General features: G+C 31.0%; 1 protein-coding gene across 1 annotated transcript; it reads left to right on the forward strand.

Moving 5' to 3' along the window:
- The first annotated feature begins 3478 nt into the window (after nt 1-3478).
- LOC134715374 (transmembrane protein 230-like) lies at nt 3479-11390 on the forward strand. The gene is made up of 4 exons (XM_063577515.1): nt 3479-3563; nt 5374-5480; nt 7592-7714; nt 8888-11390. The coding sequence occupies exons 2-4, from the start codon at nt 5394-5396 to the stop codon at nt 9026-9028; spliced, it is 351 nt and encodes a 116-aa protein (XP_063433585.1). The 5' UTR covers nt 3479-3563; nt 5374-5393; the 3' UTR covers nt 9029-11390.
- Nucleotides 11391-11747: the final 357 nt, after the last annotated feature.

The following is an 11747-nucleotide window of genomic DNA, read 5'->3' on the forward strand; positions in this document are numbered from 1 at the left end:
TCAATTGTAGCATTTTGACTTCCCAAATTTCAGTGGCTTTTTATTCAAAAAAACGTAGAGGTAACCGTATTGAAAAAAAATGCTATTTATTTAATAAATGTTTGGAACTGAGAAAACTATCAATATAGTATAAATTTATTTCAGACGTTGAAATATTTGCCTGTTAATAATAGACGTTTTGTTATGCCTTTTTTAAGTGTGTATGGCTCTGATTTGGCTATGGTTTAACACCTAAGAATTGAAATAGTTAAATTCATATTTATGATTTATGTCAACATTAATCAATTCAATTCACTTCAATATTTTATTGGAAAGAGCACAATTTTAGAGGCGCGATCCAAATACAGACAATTATAATATTATTAATTTAAAACAACATACAGGCGCAGATCCAGCTATTTAAAAAAAGGGGGTCACAGCCCAGGACAACAAAAAAGAGGGGGGGGTCCAACTATATGTTCCCATTCAAATGCGTTGATCGGCTAAAAAAGGGGGGTTCCAACCCGAATCACTCGGAGACTTCCTGTACAACCGCTTGGAGCTTTCTTTTCATCGTTTGGCCAACTAGACTACTCCGAAAGGAGGGTAACCTACTTTACCTTGTACTGACTTCACGGTACAGCTAGCAAGCAAGTTAGCCAAATGTATTACCTTTACCTACACACTCATTGCATTTTGCTGTAATAGTTTCTAGTGACTTATGACTAATATTATAATATAACTCTTAAGTAGATAATGCTTACTACTATCTCTTCTGCCACATTCATGATCAGTTTATGTTTTCCATGATACTTCTATCATATCATGAAGTTTATTAAAACTACTGCAATCCAAAGCAACACATGTCTGGAATGAATTTTGTCTCCTTTTTCTGTTGCTATTTAAGTTACAGTTAGTTCGGTATTGTTATCATTTTTTTTTAAACCTAAATTACACACTCAAAAGTGTTACTGATGTTTGAAGCTTTTATTTTAATGGATGTAGTCTGCATTAGCGGATCTGATATGCGGGGAAAGGAAGTTTTGGTGGTTGAAATCCCATTTTTTCGAGAGAAAAAAATATTTTGTTGACTTTTCAGGCTGTTTCGTGGTTTGGATCTCCTTTTGCAGAAAAGCTGGATCCGCACCTGGTACTTCAATGATAGAATTAAATGATGATCCGATCATTCAGCTGATTTTTTTATAGTTTTGTCTTGTTTTGTGCTAGTTTTGGAGAGAAATGAGCGCACACAGACATTTTAACCCCGTCAAATTCAGTATTTCTGAACCTGTTCCAAGGATTTGTATAGTAAGAAAATCCTTGCCTGTTCCAAGTCAAGAGCCCGTTGTTCGGTGGTTGTCGTTGGTTCATGTCTGTCATATATGTTTTTCGTAAATTGTTTTATTATGAAATTATAGGCCGTCAGTTTTCATGTCGGGAATTTTTATGAGATAAGATAAGATAAGATAAGAAAACTTTATTTTGATTCGGCATAAGTACAATTAAGCAACACAAGCTCTAAGGAGCTTTTGACCGAATATAAAAACATATAAATAGCATAAAAACAGTGCATTTTGACATATAAAACAACCTGTAATACAAAGTTGAAATCTCACATATACATAGCATGCAAATAAAAATAAGCAACAAATTTCGAATGAAGTAAAAACATGCTTGACCAGAGCAACCAAAAGCAGCATGAATAAAAAGCAGCTCAAGAATTATCTGCAAGAAGAACAGCGACATTCCAAACCGTTCCAGGACTGAACAAAACTTTTAAAATGTGAAAAACTGTTTTCAGTCCTTAAATGGTTTGGAAGGCTGTTCCATAGAGTAGCAGCAGCAAATTTGAACGTTTTTTACCGTAGCGGGTTGACTTTACCTGTGGAATTTCAATAATATTTACATGCCTGAAAGAATATTTAGATTTTTTGACATTCACCAAATTGTGCAAGTTAAGCACACAGGAGCTATGTTGTTTATAATTTTAAGTTTCTAGAGCCATTGTTCTTATCCGTCTGATCTGCAAGGAGGGCACCTTAGCTTTAAGTAAGAGGTCCTCGTAGGAGCTGGTAAAATCCTCATACACAAAACGGAGTGCTCTTTCCTGCACCTTTTCTAGTTTTTTGGAAATTTTCTCATTGCAAAAATGCCATGCCACTGAAGGGCAAACTAAGAATAAGTATGAAATATAGTAATACAATTGAGAATGGAAATGGGGAATGTGTCAAAGAGACAACAACCCGACCAAATAAAAAAAACAACAGCAGAAGGTCACCAACAGGTCTTCAATGTAAAATTCCCGCACCCGGAGGCGTCCTTCAGCTGGCCCCTAAACAAATATATACTAGTTCAGTGATAATGAACGCCATACTAATTTCCAAATTGTACACAAGAAACTAAAATTACTGAAATAATACAAGACTTACAAAGGCCAGAGGATCCTGAATTGGGACAGGCGCAAAAATGCAGTTTACTAAGTCTATCCAAAAACTGAGCCTAAAAGTTTTAAAACATTTAATTGCTGTGATGCCTTCCTACAGATTGAGCTGATATAAACATCAAAATTTAGCTGGTAGTCTATTTCAATGCCTAATAATTTTATTGTTTTTTCACATGTGAGGTTCGAATTTTGAATTTGTCTGATAGATGGGTTCTCAGTTTTCAAAGGTCTTTTTGCCAACAGCCAAAACTTTAAATTTGTCAGGATTTGCTTGCATTTTATTCACCCTGTACCACTCAATAAGTATTTTTGAATCAGATTCCAAAGTTAATAAATCGAAATCTGGAGTACAAAAAGACAAAGTATTGTCATCTGCATAGTTATATCAATGATTTGAATAGTTAGACTCACGGGGGGGGGGGGGGTCTCTTCCTATATAAAGGTATATATATATGTGCCGCTGGAATGGGTCCCTTTTTTGATCCATCAAATATATCAATGGGGTGCAATTTTACCGAGGAAATATATCAATAGGTAGTAATTGACCGATTGTGATATATCAATGGGTCATGAATTTCAGTTTGTTGTGCAACGATCTTCACTGAATTTCCCAAACTCTTTGTCATTAAAATTTTCACATCTGCTGAAACTTATTTACTTGAGCTGATAAATATATGAATGGGTTATGATTTCGCTGTGAAATATATGTATAGGTAGGGATTTCACAATTATTCAATATATATGAATGGGGGGTGTTTTTAAAAATCCCAGCTGCACACCTGTACCCAAAATCCCATGTTGAGACCCCCCCCCCCCCCCGTGGTTAGACTATACAAATCCTTGGTTATATAAACTACCATTTTATAGCCGACATCTTCTTTTTTATATCACTATAATTGCTTAAATCCATTTTTTTTAAACTTTGACAATCATATCTCCCGAATGACTAAATTATTAGAAAACCGTACAGTTTCGTTCCCCCACTGTGACACTTAAAAAATTATCCTGTTATTATTTTTCGGAAATGAATCAGGATTCATCCGGTAACGTTTGTGAATTACACTTTGTTTACTTCCGGTTGTAAGAAAATAGAAAAATAGTGTTACCTTACCACTCATCCCATTTCCAGCCTTTACAAACGGTATTTTCTTTTAATAACACCTTTGAAATTCTTCAAGATTTATATGAATTACTAATAGACCTTGAACAAAGTTCAGTTAACCCCATTATCGGTATAGTTGAGTTAGAGTTCTCACCCAAGTGCTCGAACATAATTGTAAATTTTTTCGATTTTTACTCTAATTGAAATCTAATAAGAAAGACTAAGTAAATCAAACTTAATAAATAAGAAAATACCATCAAGTTTCAAACATGACTATGCCCAACATTATATCAAGATGTTGACCAGAATAAAGATTAAAAGAAATATAGTAGCAAAACAAGTGTGGGGTCCAATTAGCTGCAGAACTGTAGCTCTTAAGTCCTTATGTTATTTTTTGACCATTTGCGTACCACAAAATAATTATTTTTTAAAAAGGGCCATAAAAGTTACGGTTCCGCAGCTAGGGTCCAATGACCCATGATAAGAAATGTTTGCATATACATATTCTGGTATCAGGTCCGTTCGCACCCAATATACTTTTGCACCCTACACGTTCGCTCTTGCATGTTCGCATCCAAGGTCTGTTCGCACTCTACACGTTTGCGCCCAATTTTAATTCAAATTCCAGTTGAATAATTAGAAAATCATGATTGTTGTTTTTAAGGGAATACGATACAGTAGCAGGAGCTGATAATAAAGTTTTCAAAACTGTTCCTGTTGTTTTTGCGACGTTGGTAACCAGAACGTGGTAATTTTGCGATGTTTCTAATAAGAACGTTAAAATTTCTCGGAATATTCACTGACGTCATTAATTTCTGTTGCTAAAAAATGGGGCCATTTTAGGACCTTAGCGAACATACTCCTTTCAGGGATTTTATTCCAAATATGCAAAGTTCGAACCAAATTAACTCAAAAAGTAAGTCATGAAGGTACTTTTTCTTTGCATATTTGAAAAGTACACATTTAAATTGACCTTCTATCAAAATTTTAAGAAAAAATCAACGAGGGATCTCTACTGTATTGTATGCCCTTAATTGCTTTCATGTAAATACTGAATGTATCTATAGCTTGGTATGAATAAAAGATTGAAGATTTTAAATGAAAAACACAAAAGATCATTGATTTTACCAGCATGGTCCCTTTGACCTGAAACAATGAAACATTAAAATATAGCAAAACACTAATTAAGTTGCAAAACTTGTTTCCCAATCCACTATAAATAAATAAGTTTAAAACTAATATAACCAAAACATGATCAAACATGATAAAATTTATTCATCACACAAAAAAAAAACGTAGTCAGAATCTCACTCCATTTTGAAACAAATCAATGAAACAAAGTTATAGCAATACACTAACCAAAACATGATTAAGAGTTATTCAACACAAAATGAAACGTTGACAGAATCCCACTTTATTTAGAAAGGAATATAATTTTTTAACAATACACTATCCAAAACATAATTACGATTTATTCAACACATTAAAAAATGCTGTCTCACTTTATTTTGAGACAACGAAAACATTATACTTATAAGAATACTACTTGCCAAAACTTGATTACAAAGTAATTAAACCCAAAACCAATTAAAATTGGGCGAAAACATGTAGAGTGCCAGCAGACTTTGGGTGTGAACATGTAGGGTGCAAAAGTGAAAGGGGGCAAACATGAATGGGCGTGAATGGACCCGGATTCACATATTCTTATCAATTAATTACAATCTGTAATAGATATACTCATACATTGTACCTTTAATTGACAAATATCTACCACATTAATGTCCATGACTGATGTTTATAATTATTTTAAATTTATTTTTCAAAGTATATATCCTATATCTCTTTGTAGGTCTGCACTGTGATTGAATAATGAGAAGATCAAGAAATGGATCAGGTGAAGAAGTGAAATACCACAAATTAAGAAGAAATGTTGATGATGGCTTTATAGATTTACAGGTTGGTACTTGTACATTTGTCTTTCAGTAAGCAAGGATACAGGTACATTTGTTTTTAAGTAAGTGAAAAAAAAAAAATGTGGTATAATTGCAAATGAAACAACTTTCCACAAGAGACCAAAATGACACAGAAATTAACAATTACAGGTAACCGTCCGACCTTCAACAATGAGCAGTGATGAGGTCAATTACTTTAAAATGTAATCGATAACATTACTATTAGTATTACACCCTTTTTCATATGTAATCAATTACATTATATTACTTTTCTTTAAAGTAATCATGGTTACTTAAGATTACTCATGATTACAGTGTTTATTGCAATAGCTAACTATGCGGTATGGGATTTGCTCATTGTCAGCTATGAAAGGCCCTGAAATGACAAAGTAAAACAAAAGTAAGGATACAAAATGCATTGCAAGTATATTTGTCTTTAAGTAAGTAAAGATACAAGTAGATTTTCAATCAAGTTAGCAAAATTTGATTCATTTTAAGGAACAAATTTATAAGATTATAACTAATAATAGTAATTATTATTGATTGATTTTTAATGTTTTGAAATTGGCATTCTAAGGGGAGGTAATTCTGAAACAGTGCATTTTTTTAAGGAATCTACATAGAATTTTCCTATTTTGTATTTTAACTCGAAAAAACGTACTGTGACCCTACCTTTTATTTTGATATATTCTCAAAGCATTTTCTTAAGCTATGTTTTTGTATTTATTTTACAATTCTATTGATTAATTAAAACTTCTAATCACATAATGATGTTTTTTCCTGTATAAGACATACAAAATGTGTCACTCTGTCACAACTTGTAACTTGAGAAAATGTACAGTAACCTATCTTTTTTATTATATTTTTTAACATACATGTACATGCATATCTATATAGATATATACAAGGTTTTGGCAACATATGAACAAGTCTATCATTTTTATTTTTGACTCCCATACCAACTTAAGCTAGTAAGGATACATGTAAATTGTTGCTATTATTCTATTTGGCAGATCAATTCGAAATATGAACAAAATGATCTAGAGTGAGAGAAAACCAGTCATATGGCAATTAAATGTACTAAATTTACTAATTGCTAATTATATGAATTAGGCTAAAAGCTTTTGAGTAGCTAAATTTCATCTAAATTAATTATATATAAGTTTATGAGATTTCAAATCTTTCATACTAGGTCAAACATATATATTCTGTGCATGACAAATGTGTTTGTGCGGGAATTTCTCGCTACATTGAAGACCTGTTGGTGACCTTCTGCTGTTGTTTTTTCTTTGGTCGAGTTGTTGTCTCTCTGACACATTCCCCATTTCCATTCTCAATTTTATTGTAACCCATGCTTTAAATACACTTTATTTTGAAAATGTTAGTTATCATTTTGTCATAACATTGACAAATTTTACTTGCTACATTTGTAGTTGTATTATCAGACATCAAACAATGAACAGGAAAAATCTTTTCAGTCCAGTAAAGCCTTCCTTGTTAATAGACATCAGATCTTACAAGTTGGTTGGATTTCCTTCAAAACTTTGGTTTTATTGTTGCTATACTGTGTATTCATTAATATTCATTTGATACCAATTTTCGTGGATTTTGTGGGTACAGGAGAACCACAATTCAAATGTTCAACAAATAACAAATTTTCTAAAGGAATGAGTGTAGATTTTGTCAAATCCACGAAATTAAAAATCCACAAATATGTAGATTTTTCTCAAACCACGAAAATAGGTATCCATGAAAATAAATGAATCCATAGTATTGCACAAATTGTTTCACAAATTAAATTCTTATAATTCCTAATCAGCACTGCTATAATTATATGGATTTGTGTTTAAGTACCTACAGAACAATTATTATTGCCAGTATATCCTGCACAATAACAAAGACGCTTGAAGAACTATAATAGTGCAGGGATACAGCTGGTAGTCCCCTCTATCTGGTAAATGATCTGACATAACTCAAAAGATGTCTATTCTTTATTAAAATATTCAAAATGATATGAAAAGTGTTTTGTAGATTTCATTAGAAAAATGTATCTTAATTTACTTTGGACTTCTTGCCAAGAAAAAGATCTTTCAGTAAATGAAGTTTATTCCTTAGTTTCAGAGACCACCACCAAAGATACCATACAAAGCTATATCACTTGCTACAGTGCTGTTTGTCATAGGAACTGTCCTGCTTGTTATTGGATCTATGTTGTTGACAGGTTACATTGATGCTAAGGTAACAATACTTGAAAGAGAGGCAAAAGATTCAAGAGTGGTATTCAAACTCATAAATAAAAAACACAAACTGACAATGATATTGCAAAAACAAAAAACAATCAAAAGGCATACATCATTATGCAAACCACAGCATAGTAAACTTTTTTTTTCTGAATGAAAAAGAAAATACAAATGTAATGTTAGCCATGTAGTTGTGAGGAAAAATAAAGAACTGAAGAAGACCAATGGCCGAAACTTCTCAAAAACTGGTTTATTGATACAAGAATATAAAAACTTCACAAAATGATCCCCATTGAAAACCAGGTGTGATCTCAGGTGCATCCGAAACAATGAAAATATCCTGCCCCACATGTGGCATCTGTTTTGCACAACCTTGGTGATACATTTTCCTCTTTATTTTAGTGGCATAAAAACAACACACATAAAAATGGTAAATATTTGTAAAATTACAAGTCATGTCATCATTCAGTCAATATTTTTCGTCTTGATATCTATGATATTTTTTTTCAAATCTTAGGTGTCTTTAACTTTTTGTTGGGGACAATACATTTATTAATATGTACCCATATTTTGACTATTTTATTTATTGTGTCTGTTTAGTTAACGCATCAATGTAAATAAAATGGAATTTGATGAGACTGTCATTAAAGTGAGAGGTTTAGTGCTATTAAACCAGGTTTAATCCCCCATTTTCTACATTTGAAAATGCCTGTACCAAGTCAGGAATATGATAGTTCTTGTTCATTTGTTTTTGATGCGTTTTGTTATTTGATATTGCCAAGTGATATGGACTTTCGGAATTGATTTTCCTCTTAGTTCAGTATTTTTGTGATTTTACTTTTTACTTATCCTATTTTAATCTTACCTACAAATTGGTTGGAATTAAAGTAAAAGAGCAAAATATACAAACAAAAATAACTGCTGCAGTGTTCTACCTCAAGGCCTTGTACCATGGTGTTCTTTTTTTATTCCATAAAATCAGAATGCTATTTGAATAGAATATTTAGCAGACTGTATCATAAATATCTTGCTGTAATTTAATGGAAACAATTTTTAATTCATACTTTGCTATATTAAAATGAATTAAGTAGAAAACTGTATAAAGTTTTGAGTATACAGAAAAACTATGAATAAATAAACAATTGATATATACATGTACATTTTATTTCAGTATGGTGACAGAACCTGGCCTGTGATAATTTTAGGAGCTATCATGTTTATTCCTGGTGCCTATCATGTTAGACTGGCATGTTATGCTTATAAAGGATATGATGGATATTCTTATGATGACATTCCAGAATTTGATGAATAACACAAGGAACATTTTAGTAGCCTGAAAACACCTTTATATCAGGCAATTTCACATTTTTATTGAGGAAAAACCATAGAATTCTTGACATTTATAAGGTGTTGCAGAAAAAAACTTAATATATATAAAGAACATTTCTTTAATCTCATGTAAATATGAGAAATGCATATCATTATTGTGTCTTTTAATAATTTGAATATATATTTTAAGTGTCAGTTACTTGTATTTAGACCACAATTTTTGTTTTAATGCATAATATAGTACCCCGAAAAAATAATTATAAATGTATGCATTTTTTATTTTAAAACCATGACTACAATAGCAAAACTAATTACATGTAGCATGGTTTTGTCAAGAATTTATTGAGTGTTTTTTTGGTAAAAAAAATGATGTTTAATTGAAAGAAGTAATAACATTTTTAAAAGTGCTGTTTGTGATTTTCAATTTCATTTCATAATAATTGTTAAGAGTTATTGAAATGTACCATCATTTTATATTATTCATTAATGGGTTAAGTTTGGTGGATGGTGGTTGTTTAGAAAGCAAATTTTTAGAAATAAAGGAATTTATAATAAAAAAAAAGTCTTTTTCACTGTACAAATGTATCTCCCATTTATTAATTAACAGCCCTCACTTGAAATATAAATTATAGGAGTCATATTTCCTTTAACTTTTCTGTTTACATAATGTGATATCTGAAATCCAGTTTTTATTGTTCATATACGTTTAATGCAAAAAATATGTCGGACTGCAGAATGCAGTTTCTTTCATTTGACAGTATAAGTTTTTTTTTTTAATTTTTGACATTTTGAAGGAGCAATTCTTTTATTTTTTTCTATTCGAATGTAATATAATGAGTATGAATCTGACAATTTTCTTTGAGTGGACTAAACATGAAACAATTTTGTCAATTTTTTATTTAATAAGAATATATTGCCTTTATTGATACATGTAGTAAAAATGTAAAGGAGTACAACGATTATTTCATGGATCTGTGCAATATTTAAGTTTGTGGTGAAGCTGTAATTACATGTAATGTACATGTATTACATATTATAAATGTCTTTACAGTTCTTATAAGTACTAAAAATATAAGTAATATGATTTATTTGTACATATTTTGAAATCATGTGGTTAATTTGTATATTTTGAAATCATGTGGTTAATCTGTATATTTTGAAATCATGTGGTTAATTTGTATATTTTGAAATCATGTGGTTAATTTGTATATTTTGAAATCATGTGATTTATTTATGTATTTTGAAATCATGCTTGTGAAATGATTTATCTCAGATCCTTTTCACTTTTTAAAAAAGCATAAATTTTGAATGATTGAATTTTATTGTTTTCAAAAATTAATAGGAACTAGGATAATAATTACAAAGTGATTTGTTCAGCTGTTTTTTTTGGGGGAAGGGCTGAAGATGTATGGTGTTTTTATACAACCACAATTTTTTTTATAAAATATAATGTCGTCATCTGCATCATCCGAAGACACATTTGGTTTCCAGACAATAACTTAAGTTTAAGTGAATGAATCTCCATGAAATTTAATAAGGTGGTGCAATACCACAAAGGGAAGGTTGGGATTGATTTAGGAGATGATGGTTCAAATTGTTTAGGAATTAGGGACCCAAAAGCAAGCATTTTTCTACTTTCAGGATAATAACTTGTGTATAAATATTTCAATTGATCTGAAAATATACCACAATGTTAAATACCATAAGTAGAAGGTTTGGATTCATTTTGATGGTTATGGTGCCAACAGTTTAGGAATTAAGGGCCAAAAAGGGGCACAAAACAAGCATTTTTGTAGTTTCTGGCCAATAACTTGTGTGTAAGTGTATGGATCTCTCTGACATTGTACCACAAGGTTCCATATCACAAAAGGAAAACTGGGATTAGGTTTAGGGTTAAATGCAGGAATTAGGGGCTAAAAAGGGTAAAAAACAAGCATTTTTCTAGTTTCCAGAAAATAACTTGTGTTTCAGAGTATGGATCTCTTTGAAATTGTTCTACAAGGTTGCATATTACAAGGGGAATGCTTGGATTGAGTGTGGGGGTAATTGCTCAAAGGGGGGATTAAAATTTTTGGGGGGTTCCAATTTTTTTAAAGGTTCAAATTTAATAAACTGACAATAGTTAAATTGATTATAATCATATTAGAGTGACAGTGGTATAAGCAAACTGATTCAGAATAATCCTGAAACAAATTGACCTATACAAATGTTTTGTGCTTGTATTTCTTAATCTTTTTTTTATTACATTTTCACAAATCCATGGTAACTGTTATTCTTATAAATAAAGTTGTAATTATGATTTTTTTGGATGTAAATATTACTCTCATTAAATTATATGAATACTGCATTAGTTTTGTTCACTTAATCCTACTTTACACCAATATTGTTCAGCAGTTTTACATTATTTCCTTGTCCATCTTATTCGTGATTTGCAAATAGATGAAACCTATAACCTATAAAACAATTTAAGAACTAGGATTTTTTTTATTAACAGCAACAAACATAATTGAAATCCAATACTTGAATGGGGGCTATGTAAAAGTATGCTTTCTACATAATTCAGGCTGTTGTTATGTCATTTGATTTACATTTCATCATGTCAGGGCTTTTTATTTTAGAAAATAACACTTGATAAAATTTCATACATTCAAAGTGCTTTTCTTGATTTACATCCATCAGGAACTCTCAAACCTAAAGATTTG

Source organism: Mytilus trossulus, chromosome 4 (assembly GCF_036588685.1).
Source record: "Mytilus trossulus isolate FHL-02 chromosome 4, PNRI_Mtr1.1.1.hap1, whole genome shotgun sequence".
Lineage (NCBI taxonomy): Eukaryota > Metazoa > Mollusca > Bivalvia > Mytilida > Mytilidae > Mytilus > Mytilus trossulus.

Bases quoted from the DNA above. Each gene is read 5' to 3' on its own strand.
- LOC134715374 (XM_063577515.1), top strand. From the start codon at position 5,394: ATGAGAAGATCAAGAAATGGATCAGGTGAAGAAGTGAAATACCACAAA. The intron at 5,481-7,591 runs GTTGGTACTTGT...TTTATTCCTTAG, and splicing joins ATGGCTTTATAGATTTACAG to TTTCAGAGACCACCACCAAA. The intron at 7,715-8,887 runs GTAACAATACTT...ATTTTATTTCAG, and splicing joins CAGGTTACATTGATGCTAAG to TATGGTGACAGAACCTGGCC.